Consider the following 16,983-nt stretch of genomic DNA (forward strand, 5'->3'; position numbering starts at 1 on the left):
CGTGTCTCTTGCTTGTGCCTTAAAAGAAAACTGTAAGAAAACAATGTACACCTGTCAATGTGGCCAAAATGGACCCATCGATGTGTGCTGCTATTTTTAATGCTGACTGTAGTGTTGGCCTACTAAGTGAAGGCACAGCTAAATATATTGCTACCTGCAAGCCTTTGCCAGCCATGCCAATCACATGCCATCGCAAGCATGGACTAGTGCATTTAGCGAAGATGGCCGAAATCCCTGCAGCGCTCATGCACATGATTGGTGCCACATGTAGGATCACTTTGAATGAAACTAGCGTCTTTCTCGTGTTTTTGTTGGGCTTTAATTGCTCCTCTAGGTTATTGTGCACAGTCACCATGACATTGATTTGGCAAAATATATACTTGCTTTGTAGCTCGTTGGGTACACATGATGTAGTGTAATATATTGTAACGTCACAATCGCACCATGTTAAAACAACACTGTATTTTACATATAAGTCTTGTGCCATAACCTCAGTTTCACTTGGTCCTTCTCTTTCACCATCACTTATCTTCGTCTTCGCCTTTAGTCAACGTTACTCCTCTCCCTCGGGAGGCTGACCATCCTGGTCAGCAAGTGACTGCACTAAGGTCGTGATCCTGAATGGACTAAAGTGGGAAAATGTTCAGTTTTACAGGATACACACAGTGGTCTCTCCTTGCGGTGGGGCACGAGCTTAGTTTTGGGCATAACAGATGTCGCCAAGTTCCTGAGTCGAACACTGCTAACAATGTTCTGCATTGTCTTCCCCTTGTGCTGCGGACACTCTCCAGGTTGTCAGCCTCGTTCTTATGCAAGGCAAAGACACTTTATTCGTAGGCTTTCACTGCACGTGTATGTTTGGTCAGCCCTTTGGCCCCGTTCTCCTGTGTGAGCCCACTGTTCATCATGTTTGGACTATGGCAGGCCTTCTTTTACGCCTTGTTCTCCTTTTCTTAGCACCCTCTGCAGGCTTAGACTTTGTGCTGGTGCATCTTAGGGTTGTCCGCATTCTTGTCTGGAACCTTGCTCACATCTACTGACCCCAAGACAGACATGTCTTGGTTAAAAGTGAACTCCGTGTTGGAGTGCAACAGGAACTGGTCGTAGCATGTTGTCTTTGGCGGTGTCTTATTAACCACGGGCTCGCAATAGGTCAGGATAGGTTGCGACAGGCGCTGCAGCTCGACAGGCTTACCATTATTGCAGATGTGCTGCAGGCAGGCATCATGTCACCAGTCTTCTCTTTTTTACTAACTCACTTCCTCTTCATTTGCCTTTGTGCCTTGCTTGCTTTACACCATGACAATATACTCTGCACTTGAACCTGACTAAAACAAAGTTTAAGGGGAGTTGAAAATACAATAGACAGTTTTAGTTTAGCGTACGCTATACCATTGCGTACGCTATAATATAGCAGGTCAATACTGCGCATGTGCAGGATGCTAAACGACTCGTAGCGTATAGCATACACACGCAATTTGTCAGATTTAGCGTTAACGTCTTTGCTTGGTTTGCATAGTTTGCAGGAAACATGGCGGCGGTCCTGGCTGCCAGCTTCGAAATGAATTTGTCGTTGCTTTCGTAAAATACACTTCGTTCGTAGCAAATGACTGTGTAAACGGCTTTCGCTTAGTCTCAGGCAGCTTCGACGACAGAGTTTTATGGATAACCTTGTGGAGTTTTCAAGATCGCTTCTCATTTCGAACGAGTCGAAGCCTAACGAAAGAAACCTTCGAGATGTCAGCTCCACCTATCGGTAAAGTCAGGAGATGGCTGCGACTACAACATCTGGCCTCTGAGATCGGAAGATCTCACGGGCCAACTAAAACTGCAATAAACATGCGTTGCTTAGTGTACACTTTACTATAGCATATAGTGTACGCAAATATAATGTGCGCTGTACTATAACTGTTTAATATATGCCACATGTTGTACACAAGTTAAACACACGATCCGAACCGTTACATGGCCACATGATGATGATGATGATGATGATGATCTCTATGGCCTTTCTCTTCGTTTTTGGCGATCTGCTGGAGCACGAAATATAGTTCTGAGGTGCTGTTCTGGACATTTTTTAATTCCGCCATATTGTCAAATGCGCCATCTTGTCAGCTCTGATTGGCTCATAGGGCTGTTATGGCATTGGCTCAAAGTGCTGCCATTGCAAATGTCTGGAATAGCATCCCTGGCCTCTGTATTTTGAAAAAAGTTATTGTATGAAAATAAGGGGCGGGGAACGTGTGATGAAAGACCACTGTTGCTTGGCAGCATATTCGTCATGAGAGTTTTGAGCTGCCATGCCAAGCGAGTGTCAAACCTCGTGGAAAGCAATTACTCAGTGCATTTTCTTGGTTTGGGAAAGAAATCTAGTTAGTCTACTGGCAGGACAATTTTACTTGTTTAAAACAAGATGGAAAAGGCACAGTTCTCTATGGGGCATTGGAAGGGAAATTCCATTAACCGAGTTAGATCCATTGTTTCATTATAGCCTGTTTTATCGTAACAAGTTTTGAGTGTACATGGAATCAAGGGCTCTCATTTCTAAAATAAATGTGTGTGTGTGTGTGTGTTTTACTGTCCTCTGGTTGCGCCATGTAATATGTTGGCACTCTCCCTTTGGCAGGTGCCTCCGTACGTACTGGTGCTCATGTGCGCCACTTCATACCGCATTCACTCCATCTACGTGCTACGGCTGTTCAATGACCCCGTTGCTATGGCCCTGCTGTATGCCTCCCTTAGCTTCCTCATCAGGCGGCGCTGGGTGCTGGGCTGCATCCTGTTCAGGTATGTCTCAGAGTCAAAATTTTTTTACCTGTACCTATGGTGCAAAAGCTGCTTGTCTTGTTTTGATATAGCGCACTGCGTTGCAAAATAATTCAGATAAGCATTTTACCCAAGGCTTGCAGATTGCTGCAGTCATGATCAGGCATTCTTCTTTCAACGGAGACCTTGTGCATGTCCCCAATAACTGCCATCTATCTGACTATAGTAGAATGCTACATCCATTTCGATGTCCTGAGAAAAATAAGGAAGCAAGCAATTTCTCACAGTGGAAACAGCCATCTTACTGTTTGCTTGCATGCTTGCGTGCTCATAAATAGCATCTTGCAGTTATAAAGTAGTTTGGAGTACTGTTGAAGAATAACGTAGTAGCTGAATGGAAGTGTGCCTGGCATGCCTAATGAGCCCATATCTTTCCACCAGTTGGTCTGGTTTTAAGCCTAGGTTTTGAAAGCTCCGACTGCAGAATATTCACCTTGGAAGCCATAATGATGCAGTGCCGCCTAGCAGATTTGTGCAAAAGAAAGGCCTCAGCATTTGCAGTGCTGATGTGTGTTGAGCACTCAGCAGCTGTGAATCTAGTCTGCAAAAGAAATGTCTTTGTTGGCAGCAGTGATGCCCCATATCAATGCATTCAGAATTGTTTTGCACCAGATTCTTGACACATCCTCCATTCTGGGTATGTGCTCTGTTTGGGGCTCATTGTCCTCATTGTCATGTAAGCCTAATTTTTGTTGTTGGGGCTATTTTCATAACAATGAAGAATTGTATGCCAACACACCTTGCCTGTTGAGGTCTTCAAAGTGCATGCATACATCACCACTCTCATTGCCTGTGAGTGCAGTTCGAGAGTAAACCTTGCAGAGACTACCTGGCATGATTGCGCAAAAGCACAGAGGTTAGCATGTCCAGCTTCCAAGTACACATTGCTGCAGTGACACGGGTTTTAATACTAGTGCTGGTGGTAGGCAAAGCTTTATACTGAGTGCTTACTTGGCTACTCTCTGCACGTTTTGACCACATTTGCATGTGCCACCTGAAGTGTTGCAACCACTTGACTGTTCCCCCACTATAGAAGTTTCTGCTGACTGGGTGGGCACTGCTGCTGCTCGCATGCCAAAATAGCTGGCAAGCAGGACATCACCTGGGTTTTGAATCGAACCGAAAACCGTACATGAACTGAAATTCTAGTCAGACCTGAACCCAAACCGATATTCTTAGAGCGGGCCTGAAACCGAACCGAACCCGAACCGAAAAAAGTAATAGTAGTTAACAGTTAAGCACAAAACAGTTCAAGCATGTAGGATGCAAATGGGTGCTAAATAAATAAACGAGTTTTCAAAGTAATTACTTTCCCGTCAGCCCACCCCACAGGAACATCGTTCAAACTCATGAATTGAGTGAGAATGGGGATAGACGATAGGGATGTGCTGATGACTATATGGCCACTTCGACAGAGACGCTTGCACTTCTGAACCTGGCCATGGGGCCGAAACATCATTTCGGGGGCACCACACAACCACCATTTCTGAAGGAGCCCACACTACTTCAGCCACGAGGCCAGCTGAACAGTAAAATGCACACGCAAGGACACACTCTAGAGAGCAAGAAACATGGGGACTTCAAGAATAGAAAATAGGAAAACCAACTAGTTCATCACCTCAGCTTCTTGTAACAGTAACTCTTCGGTCGCTAATGGGCGCCGTCATCTCCCCAGTGCATGGTGACAACGGCTGTAAATGGCGAAAAAAAAAAAAAAATTGCTTTTGTTGTGTGCCATGGTTTAACACACATTCAATGTTTCCAAGCACAGTACAATGAGCTCTTTGATTTCTAAAAATCAATCCTTTGAAACAATGTGTGTGATTTGGACAATTTTGTCCGCGTTTAGTCATCGCAAGGCTCTGCATCACATGCAGTTGCATCAAGTTTGCTGCGGTGCTTAGTACGAACTGTCCTTGTTCATCGTTTCAAAGCATCAGTCTACTAGACTAGAAGTTTGGAGTTGTAAGTTATGTAATACAGTGTGAATCCACCCTCTGTCACACATCACAGTTTACATACCACCAGTCCAGTAGTAAATAATTGAAGCAAGAGAAAAATGAACCAACCATGCTGCTGTCAGTGCGTGGAGGCTAAGCCTACCCTATGTAGACACAGGCATTCTCACTAATTAGGTCTGTCTTTCTGTCTCTTATATGCACCTGAAAATTTCTCCGTATCAGAGAACTCTATTCATAAACTGCATGTTCTAGAGAAAAACATTGTTACTCGTTGTTATCAAGGTGCCTTGACTCCTTTCTGATAGCTCATTTTCGAAAAAGTCATTGCTAGAATTGCGGCAATGGCGTCAATGCAAAAAGTTTATCCATGTGCCCCGCATCAAGGTTCGAACGAGTCTACAAAGCAAAAAAAAAAAAAAGACCCAATACAGAATCACGTGGCCACTGCACACGTTGTCGGCATCTCAATGCCCAGATTTACGCGGCATCCTCATATTCGATTGTATGTGAAAATTTTACTATTCGACTACCCTTATAAACTTCTACTGTTGTCTGCATCCTCAGTATAGATGACAATAAGAGGAAATATGTAAAAAGGCAACGACGCACCCTGGATGGCACCGTGGGCAGCACTGCAATCTTTACTACCCTTGTAGGGGTGCAGGCTGCTCGCCTTGTTTTCTATGGAGTTACTCGGTGGTTATAGAAATGATACCTAAACGTCCTCATCACAAAAATATGCATCATCAAGAGCACAGTTTCTTTAATAAATCGAACCTTTCTATTGAAATACCATGGTCGAGACAACGCTTTATTCCAAGAAGGAAAAATGGCGCCAACGTAATCAACGAACGCGAGCCAATGATTGATGATGACTTTGTACAGATGAAGATGAAATCTGCATAAATGCTTAGACTAATTTCCCCCGTGAACAGAAGCGGCCAGCCTGGCTGCACATTAGACGGTGGAACGGAGATGAAAGGGCTTCAGGCAGGAAACGTGCATGATCTCTGTTCCGCGGCAGCGTCGGTCAGTTGGGGAATCAACAGGTGTAACGCGATAGTTCACTGGCGAGGTCTGCTCTATGACTTTGTAGGGGCCAATATATCGAGACTCAAGCTTCTCACATAAACCGGGTGTTCATATAGGTGTCCACAGGAGCACATCGTCACCAGGACGGTAGGCAAAGATGCGGTGAGAGGCATCGTGCCGATGTTTGCGATCGTCTTGGCTTGCTTCAGTGTTGATACGGGCATGACGATGACATTGGGCAAGCCGAGACACAAACTGGTCGCAAATGAATGGTGAAGCATTGACGGGACCAGAGAAGAAAGAAACGTCGAGTGATGAGGTGGGGTGGCGGCCATATACTAAAATAAACAGAGAGTATCCGGCGGTCCGTTAAAGAGACGTGTTGTATGCAACTGCTACAAATGGGAGAATCACATCCCAGTTACGATCGTCAGGTTGAATATGCATAGATAGCATGTCGCACAGCGTGCGATGAAATCGCTCTGTTATGCCGTTGGTTTGAGGGTCGTAGCTAGACATTGTCTTGTGCACAGTGTTTGACGCTTGCAGAACTTGATTAAGAGTGCTTGAAAGAAATGCCTTGCCTCGGTCGCTCAAAAAAATGTGAGGCGCCCCGTGCATAAGTAGATAGCCTGCAAGAAGGCCGCTACTTCTGAGGCAGCTCCTGAACGTATTGGGGCTGTTTCAACGTACCGGGTCAAGTGGTCAACAGCAGTGACGATCCATCTGTTGCTGTCTGGAGTAGGTGGGAGTGGCCCGAAAACGTCAATGCCGACAAGAGAGGAGGGTTGTGCTGGACAAGGAAGTGGTTGTAGCGTCCCGACCGGAGCAGTAGTAGGTCACTTACGGTGTTGGCAAAGCGTGCACGAGGCAACATATCTAGCTACGCTTGTAAAAAGACCTGGCCAAAATAATCGGCTGCGTATGCGCTCGTGTGTTTTGTGGTAACCCAAGTGGCCTGACGTAGGGTCATCGTGTGAGGCCTGCAGAACTGCAGCGCCAAGAGAGCGCGGTAGAATGGGAACCCATCAATGGCCTTTCGGGTGAAAAATGTAACGGTAGAGCACGTCATCTTCGAACTTGAACAGTTTAAGCTGTTTCCGTAGCCTGGCATTGGGTGGAGATGAAACACCGCTAAGGTGATTGCTAATATCATGGCAATAAGAATCTGCGCGCTGGTGAGTGGAAAGCACTGACGGGCAGTTTGATGGAGTCAAGGAGGAAATCGGTGTAATAGATGATGCGTCCTCCGTGCGGCCAATTTGGCAAGGTGATGTGATGTGCTCCGATGATGGTGGTAATGGGCATCGTGAAAGAGCATCGGCATCTTGGTGCTTCCTTCCGGACTTGTATATGACGTCGAAGTCATATGCTTGTAATCGGAGCATCCAGCAGCCAAGGCGTCTAGGCAAGTTCTTGATTGTCAACAACCAACATCGGGCATAGTGGTTGGTCACAACCGTGAAATGTCGACTGTGGATGTATGGACGAAATTTCTGAATGGACCAGACAACAGCCAAACACTCTTGTTCGGCTATTGAGTACTTCTTTTCTGCGGAAGTCAGAACACGGCTTAGACATGCAACAACCTTTTCACAAAATTCGGGGTCGCGCTGCAGCAGTATGGCACCAATTCCTTGACCACTAGCGTCAGTATGCAGTAATGTGGCCGCCTTGTCATCAAAATGACAAAGAACAGCTGGGGATTTTAGTGCGCGCTTGAGTTCTTGGAACGCGGCTTCACACTAATCGTTCCAATCGAAGGAACTGGAACTAGCAAGGAGGTTGTGGAGGGGCGAGGCAATGCTGGCGAAGTTCCGGGTAAAACGTCGGAAGTATAAGGCGAGTCCAAGGAAGCTGCACAGTTCTTTTGCATGAACTGGGCGTGGAAAGTTGGGCACTGCTGAAATTTTGTCCGGATCGGTCTGGATGCCGTCTTTGCTAACGAGATGACCCAGGACTTTAATCGTTGTGCTAGCGAAACGGCACTTCCTCATGTTTAGTTGAAGTCCAGCATTAGAAAGGCATGTGAGCACTTTATCTAAGCGTTGCAGATGGTCAGTGAAAGTCTTGGAAAACACAACGTCGTCGAGGTAACATAGACAAGTTTTCCACTTGAGGCCGTGAAGAACAGTGTCGATCATTCTTTCAAATGTGGTGAGAGCATTGCATAGGCCGAAAGGCATTACGTTAAACTCGTGAAGACCGTCCGGAGTAGAAAAGGCATCAGCTTGTGGTAAAGTCTAACAGGCAGGTGTGTTAACAAGTGCTTGCAAGAACATAACCTATGCTTAAGCATAGGTTATGCATAGGTTAAGCATAGGGACTAGGCAAGCAATTTGGTGGTTCATTACCGCGGCTGCAATAAGTGCAAAAAAAGTGCACCATTGTTTGGTCGTGTGACCATTTTAGGGAAAGGCAAGACCAGATACGAATGCGAAATCTTAGAAGCTTTTCACATTGGAAATGAGAAATAAATTTGTGTCAGTGATGCGTCTTTGTGTTTAACAAACAAGGAATGTGCTTACCTATCGAGTAGGTAAAACATGATTAATAAAAAAACTGACATTCATGCACAGGTCTTGGGAGGAGTAGAAGTTGCGCATGCATCGGCAGTTTTCACATGGTAACGTATCTTCGAGGTGTTATCTGTGCACATGTCTTGGGAGGAGTTGAAGATGCGCATGCGTTGGAGGTTATGTGCGGCAATGTAAATTTCAATAAAGTATAGTAAGCGTCCAGCGTCCGTCCGTGTCTAACGCCTTTTCCTTGTGTGCTCATCCTTTGTGTTTCCCTGGTACCCCCTTTTTCAAGTTCATCATGCACCAACTGGCCCGAGAGCTTGCGCTAATGTAAAACAACAACTCGTCCGAGTCAAAGACCGCCTCGAAAAAGAAAGATTTCTGGGCGTCATCTACAGCATCCCTTGCCAGGACTGCCAGGCATCTTATACACAACATTGCGAGTGCATGTAACAAAAGGATCTTTGTGCGCGGTAGCGCAACTAGGCTTTCGTTTCCTCATAGGACCGCGCACAAAGATCCTTTTGTTACATGCACTCGCAATGTTGTGTATAAGATCCCACTCTCGTGTGGGAAGTACTATGTGGGCCAGACGGGCAGATGTTTAAACGTGTGTCTGGCGGAGCATAGTAACAAAGTGGAGAGCATCGCAATAGATGGGCATCTGGCTGCCCATTGTAGAAAATGTGACGCGAAGGCACCATGCTTCCCGCTATTAAAACAAACTGTTGTTGTTTATCGCCACAGGAATAAGATTACGAGGGAAATTGTGGAAGCAGCCGAGATAGCCAGAGCAGGTGACGAGTGCGTTAGCACGCCGTCTATATTTTTATCAAGGAAAGAGCTTGAATTTTTGGGCATAATGGTCACATGACTGTCTTTTCCTCCTTCCCTTCAGTGTTTTCTATTGCAGTAGCATCCCAGTGAGTATATATTTACTCACCAGCTGCAATAAATCAATTGTTGAAAGTTAGCGCTCGTTCTGTGTTCTGCTTGTCCCTGTGTGAAAAAAAATTTTGCGCTATGTTTCCCAGTCTGAATGTATCCCACAAACACGCCCAAACTTCTTCCCTGCTAAAATCGCCGAATAAGTCCAGTCGAAGTCGCCTCAAGAAGAGTAATTGCGAATTTATTGATGGAAACGCGTACACTAGTCAACTAAGTCACCAAATGCGCGGGTTAATAAAAGAGCATGTTAGTGGTGTACCGCCGATGCAATTCTGTTGCATACGCTGATGAACTGCCATTCCCACTGCAGTTTTTGCAATTTTAAATTCCCCAAGGGAGCTGCTTGGAAACGTACAAACGTCTGACTAACTTTTCAGTATTTCTTTTTAAATTAATAGAGAGAGGTGCCACATGATATATTTAAAGGCAGAGCAGCGCCAGTCAAAGTAGATGAACGCTGGTGGCAAGGCCGGGTTAAGTTCTCTGCAGCGTTAGCATAATAAGAAAGAATTCAGTTGAGTACAAAATTCACATGCAACAAGGAACTACGTTGTGAAACAAACAAATCGCTCGGCATGTTAAGTCTGCTCAGGCAGCATCAAGATGTGATGACTTCCCAAATGTGGCGCCAACTTTTCAGCGAAATATGGAAAAATACCATATGCAGCAACTATTAGCAATTCTTGCTCCAAACTACCTATTTTCTAAACACACTTCCAAAAAAAAAGAACAATATCTAAAATGCCCTCGGGAATGAAGCACTTCCTTGGTATCATTCCGATAAGACACAGCGTGATTTATACCCTTTACAAACGAGGCAGGGTGAAAACCTCACAGCTCAAAAGAATCAACACGAGTTATGCATTGAGCAACTAGCAACAGTTAAACATGTGCGAAGCCACACATAAAATAGATGTAAAAACATGAAGTGCGCGACAGCTGGTGCAAGGATTTACCGGGTCACACAAAACCAACAATTTCAGTTCTTGCAAACTTCAGTAGCTTTAACATACAACATAATGTGCTCGTGCAGTCGTGCTGCCTAGCTAGTGCAATTCGGTAAACAAGCAGAAAACAATATAAGCAGCAAACAGCATTCCGAACTTTATCGAAATGCCTTTAAACCACATGCTGCACTGCAAACGAATTTCGTCGCTTACACGTCTATGATCGAGCAGAAAAAAAAACACCTATGAGACAAAGGAAAGGATGAGCACAAGAAATTTCCCCGCCGAAGCAACGAGCCATTTTTGCTATCGTTGCTCCCGCTGATGAGGCTCTGTGGGGAATGATTAGAACCGTGTCGCTGGCACGTTTTCGTCGATATTTGAGCCCCCCACCCTGCAACAATTCTTCTTCGGCATTCCTTGAAACTTTGGCCACCCCACACATGCGAAGGGTGTTGCCTATTTTGCTCTGAAAACGTGAATAAGACAGAGAAGCACTATCAACGACAGAACAAACTACGGCGCGCGTCTGGCTCCTCTCATGCGTCTACGCAAGCCCTCCACCAGTGACGTGTCTATCGGCGCACACTACGCGTAGTGATGCCAGAATGTTGGAAGTTTGTCACTCGAAACAAGTTAGGCCAGAAAAGAAAGCGAGCGTGCTACAACTTCGAAAAGTGCTGCGACCCTGCCGAAAAACACAGCGATGACCACCCGCCGGCGGTTTCAAGCGACAGCTGCGACGTAAGATGCAACGGACCTGGCGAGCTAGGCCTAACGACGTCACCGGCCAAGAGTGATTGCAGAAGCAGCATTCGGCATGACACAAAGATGGTGCAGCCAGCGGAATTGCTCCAATGGCAGAAGCAAGCAGGGGAAAACCTCCAACAACTGGTGGGAGCTTCGGCAACGAAGCGGAAATTGGACACGTATATGAGCGTCAACGACGGTGCGGACGGGCCAGCGGAGATGGAGCCACATTTTTATGTTATCGGTGCGAAAGCGATAAGCGCTTTGGTCTCGCATCTAAAGTGCAGTCTCTGTAGCGGCTCCGGGACTTTTGACTCACAGGAGCGAGAATACAACCTTGAGTCAAGCTTCTCGCCATTTGTAAAAACTGCGGTGATGTTGTTTCCAAGTGGAGCTCGCTGCGCGTGACAAACAGCAAGACAGTCAACCCCTTCGTAGTGAACATTCTCGCCGCTCGTGCGATGATTAGCACTGGAAATCGACAAAGTGCTGAACGATGTTTTTGCTGCAATGAGTATCACGCACTGCGACCTTCATAACAAACCATAGCAAGGCTGTCTCAAGCAGAAGCTGGCAGTGGCGGCGGCGTCTGCTGCCCAAAAGCTGATGGTCGCATGTGCGTTATCAGTGAAGTCATTGTATAATGACTTGAAACTTGGGAACACCAGGAATATAGTGGTATCCTACGATGGCTCGTCGATGACCTGTGGCCATTCGTCGCACATCAGAGCCGGCACGGTCATCGAACTGTTCTCCGGACTTGTGCTCAACTGCGTTGTCCTGAGCAACTTTTGTGCTGGGCGTGTGCGCGGCCCGAAACCTGGTGACCCGGACTACAAAGATTGGGAGGCGAGCCATATGTGCCAAAAAAATACTGAAAAAGAAAAGCTGGGGAGATGGAAGTTGAAGCTGGAAGATGGAAGCTGGGAAGATGGAAGTGCTTATGCTGTTCTAGAGGTCACTTCAGCTGTGCAAACTGAGGTACACCACAGTCCTCTCAGATGGGGATAGTCACACATTTCTTGCTTTCAGACAAGCCAAAGTGTATGGCTTTGTGCCAGTCGAGAAGGAAGATTGCGTGAATCACGTTTAAAAAAAGGATGGGGACTGCTTGCGCACTCTCATTGCCAAACACAAGTGCTCTGCTTTCGAAACACTTGGTGACAAAGTAAAATTGACAGGTGACGTGATCACCAAACTCAGTACCTACTATGAATGGGCATTAAAATCCAACAAAGGGAATGTGAAGGCTATGCAGAAAGCTGTGATGGCAACATACCACCACATCACGTCAAACGACAAGGTTTCGAACCACAGTCTTTGCCCATCTGGTCCAGACTCTTGGTGCCGTCAAAATGCTGCGCAAGCAAAAAATGAGCCCATCCTAAAGCATCGATATAATTTGCCTGTCCATGTTTGTCAAGCCCTTCTACCAGTGTATGAGCGCCTCTCAGAAGAAAAATTGCTTTAAAGGTGCCAGTGCAGCATGACCCAGAACACTAAAGAATGCTTGCATTCCATGATTTGGGCATTGGCACCTAAGAAACAGCATGCCTCGCTTTTTGCTGTTGAAGCTCCTGTGGCTGAGGCAGTAATGAAATTTAATTCGGTGAACGAGAGAGCTTCATCTGCCATACTCCAGGAGCTTCATTTGAACCTGGGGCTACCGAAATGCATGAGAATGGCCGAGAAAGATAACCGGTGAGCAGCAACATCAGTCTGCAAGCGTGCATCTGCAGAAAATCTGCGACAAGCCTTCAAAAAACACCATTTGGGTCGCTGTAGGCAGACAGGTTACATCCCTGGTGGCTACTGACCATTTAGATATGTGGATATATCAATACTATTTGTTATATTTGAATAAGAATGAGCTTGTCCGTTTTTTTTTTTTGCATTTTTCTCAAAACATGAATTTTTGAATATTTTCATCCTTCTGGGAGCGATTTTGTAGTTGTTGGGACATTGATAATTGTAATTTTTGTTGCAGCACTGAGCTACATGAATAATGCATGCAATGGTAGGACCAGATTTTTGTATCTCAGTTTTAATATTTTTTTATTGTCCGTACAATAAACAGCTACTTTGAACCCATTTTGAACAGAAAGCTTTGATGTGCTGTATAATTGTTATACCAAAAAACTGTTCCTACCATTGTGAAGCTTATGGTTCGTAGTATTGAGCTATGTGTCTAAAGAAAGACTTCGATTAGTAGTTCTTGCTCCGTTGTTCCCAGAAAAAATGTTAATTAATTTTAGTTAATTTTAGAACGAATTGGCATATTTTAAAAACAATTGCATACTTTGAAGCAGCATAAAGAACTGAGCAAGTTTGTGCAGTTTCATTAAATTTGGTAAGGGGGTCTTAATGACGGTCAGCATACCCACTTCCCCCCTCGAACTTGATGACGAATGGCATCCTGTTCTCACTGCTACAAGCAGTAAGTGGGTTGGCGAACAGGTTGGACGATCAGGTCAGTGATGATTCTGTGTTTGGCTAAAGGTGTCTGCTTGACCTTCAATGTGGTGGCAAAATGATGATAGTAGACTGAGGAGCCTCTCCTTTTCGGGTTGTTCCAGCTATGGATTGACGTTGATGTGACTGGTCAAGTCCACGCCGCTGTGTTCCTGAATCAAGATTGTCGTTACCGAAGCACAGGTGTTGGACTCGTCCAGTGTTTCAAAGTAGGTCATGGTGGTATGCCTCGCAAAGTGCTTGTATTCATCACTGGAATTAGGATTATGGTTTGCCTATTTTGGAGCTCTACAAAACCATGTGCAACGCCGACTTCTCGATCCCGCAAAATGGTGAGGTTACCTTTCGCGATGCCTATCCTTGATTGGTCTTGTGAGCACTTGACGAGGACAAACATGCTACTTCAAGGCAGTAACGTCACGCAGTCATCGACCACGTGTAAAGCCGCATGAAGATGTTCATCCCCTAAATTCGAATCCGAAGAACCGTAGTTAGAGAAAGTCACAAACAAGTCACGCAGATTAATGATTGCCCCTTATTCATGAAGGAAATCCATGCCCATGCCGAGAACACTTGGGCAGCACAAGGAAAGATGCTACGAAGGTCGAAGTACAAACTGCAAGTCTGCCGGTGCATCGTCCAATGGGTGACACAAGGTGTCCTCTAGCCCTGATCAGATGTGGGCCGTCTCGCGCTGTCAGCACCTTGCGCAGCTGAGTGGCCAGTGAGGCACTCCTAACCGGGTAATCAGTTCCTGTATTGACAAGTGCAGTTACCGAATAGCAGTCGATGGAAACAGTAATAGCAGCGGAAGTTCTTTTGGCAGTTGTGAATGAAGGCGTCAGTGGTACGTCGCGAGGGGGTGGCATCAGCAGAGGATATTTGGTGGTTTGCATGACAGCGGCCTCACCCCAGGAGGTTGCTGTTTTCAGCTTCCCCGGCGCGCGCTTCCGCCGTTGACTCCAGTGGAACCAAAGGATTATAGAACGCAATTTGTTGACGCGTGCCGACGAAGTGATGGCGACCGCGACTGTCTTTACTAGGCCAGAAAGAAGACAGTTGCTTTCCAAGTATTCCTGGATTTCATGCAGTGTTGACCATAGCGTGGGCAACGGGCGTTCGGGTGGTATCCCCGCAGGCCAATCCGTCGGTAATGGCAGTCGCGATATAAGTCTCCCCACAGTGGGGGGTAGCACAACAGACTGTTATCGGGAGCACGCCATACTGTGTACTTGCGCAGACCAGGATGAAAGGCTGTTTGCAGAGTCCTGCGGTGGGTTGGATTTGGGAAGCATCCAGGAATCCCAGCAGGAGGCTGTGAGAAACGGGCCATTGATGACATAGAAACCAGATGAGCAGGAACATGGGAGGTTTGGTACATGTTGGTTGCGAGGGATGAACCACCTGCCTGATTTCCTCCCGAATGACGTCTGTAAGAGCCGCAGCACTCGGAGGTGCCGGATCCAATGCATAACACTTCTGGAGTTCTTCTCAAACAATCTGCCGTATTAGTTCACTAATCTAATCCCTGTCATCATTTGCAGGTACAAGTGAGCATGCAGCAGTCATAGTCATCTGGCGTTCATACTGCGAGAGCTGCTGCCGAAGCATGCATTCTATGACTGTTGCCTCATGGACCAACTGAGACACTGTTGTAGGAGGATCGTGCACGAGGCCCACAAAAAGCTGTTCTTTTATGCCTCGCATTAACAGACGCACCTTGTCTTCTGGCATTAGTGGGTTGGCCCGACCGAACAGTCGCGTCATGTCTTTGACGGACATGGCGACAGTTTCGTTCAGCATTTGTAACCTCAAGGATAGTGCCCGTTCAGCTCTTTCTTTCCTTTCGGGGCTGCTGAAGGTGTCCCGAAGCAGTCGGTAAAAGTTTTGCCAGCTGGTCAATGAAGCTTCGTGGTTCTCGTGCCACACTCTCACTGCATCTAAAAGGGAAGAGTAGACATTCTTCCACTTACAGCGATCATTGCAATCATTAAAGGCGACGACCCGGTCGAAGTGATCGAACCAGTCTTTGACGTCCTCAAAGGCGTCGCCGTGGAACGGGTCAGGCGTGCGAGGCATGTTGACAATGCATGATACAGCAGCATTTGGGATCCCCTGGTTCGGCTTGTGGTTATTGACATCTTCCTCGCAGAGCTTGCCAGGGGAGCATATTGCGGTGGAAGACCTTGGAGGCGACGGCTGCTTCCATGGGTTTCTGCTGTCCCCGAGTTACTGGCGTCTGTAGCTTCTAGTTCAGAACCAGTAAGCATAGGGCATATCCGTACCCAACATCTCCACCGGTTTGTCGCGAGAGGAAAAGGCAAGCAGTCAGTTTCAAGCAAGCGGTCGTTTACTGTTCGTTTTTACAGCAGCTACTACACACACACTTCTTCATCTTCGGCTTCCAGCGTTACTAGCGTGTGGCAATATTTTTGAGATTGCTGATGATATTACCCTGCCCATCTTTCAGTGCTTACATCTTGGTTTGTCCGATGCATAGTTTCCTTCTCACTGTTTTCAGGCTGCATCCATTTTTTACTGCATCCTCAGTCTTTCTCATGTCATAATTTTGAGTATCCCTTATTTCCGACTTGTTGATTAGTTTTGACAGTGTCATGAATTCTATCTGGTCTCTTGAGTTGGACACTTTCATTCTTTGTCTTTTCTTTGTTAGGTTTTTTGTTACTTGAGAGAGCTTCCCTACTGGTTGCCTTGGTGCCTTACCTCCCACTTCAATTCCTGCTTCTGAAGCCAGGCTAGTTACGGTTTCATTCATTGCCTCTATGTCGTCTTCATCTCTATGTACTAAGGCTGTGTATTTGTTAGCAAGTACCAGCCGGAATTGGTTTGCTTTTATCCTTACTGTGTCTAGCTTGGCCTGTTTCTTCTTGATCAATTTTGCTCTTTTGCTCTTCAAATTGAGGTGAATCCTAGCCCTCACTAACCTATGATCACTGCACTTTACCCTACCTATTGCTTCTACATCCTGCACTATCCTAAGATCAGCAGAAATTATTTAATCAATTTCATTTCTTGTTTTACCGTTAGCTTTTCCAGGTCCACTTTTTGGTCCAACGCTTCCTGAAGAAGGTGTTCATTATTCGCAGCTTATTTCTTTCCGCGAATTCTACCAACACCTCTCCTCAATTGTTCCTAGAATCCACGGCGTAGTTGCCAATTGCTTGTTCACCAGCCTGCTTTTTCCCCACTTTTGCATTAAAGTCGCCCATGTCTACACTATATTGAATTTGTACTTTTCACATCGCTAGTTCAACATCTTCATAAAACTGTTCCATTTTTTCACCATCATGACTGGAGGTTGGAGTGTTGGTTTGTACTACCTTTATTCTATACCTCATATTTAGCTTTATTACGACTACTGCTACCCTCTCATTAAGGCTGTAGAATTCGTCAATGTTGCCCACTATGTCCTTATGGATTAGGAATCTTACTCGGAGCTGCTTAGCTGGTAGTCCTCTATAGCAGAGGACGTGGCCATTTGTCAGCACTCTATAAGCTTCAGCA

The 16,983-nt window shown here is 46.0% G+C and overlaps 1 protein-coding gene across 2 annotated transcripts in view; it reads left to right on the forward strand.

The window, feature by feature from the left end:
* The window catches only part of Alg3 (Alg3, alpha-1,3- mannosyltransferase), a 117,371-nt gene that overhangs the window by 42,420 nt on the left and 57,968 nt on the right, over nt 1-16,983 (forward strand). For both annotated transcript variants that reach the window (XM_075684096.1, XM_075684095.1), the window contains exon 4: nt 2,627-2,787. In XM_075684096.1, coding sequence (XP_075540211.1) covers nt 2,627-2,787 — 161 coding nt within the window. The remainder of the gene's footprint in view (nt 1-2,626; nt 2,788-16,983) is intronic.

The sequence above is a fragment of the Dermacentor variabilis genome, chromosome 3, assembly GCF_050947875.1.
Source record: "Dermacentor variabilis isolate Ectoservices chromosome 3, ASM5094787v1, whole genome shotgun sequence".
NCBI classification, from domain to species: Eukaryota; Metazoa; Arthropoda; class Arachnida; order Ixodida; family Ixodidae; genus Dermacentor; species Dermacentor variabilis.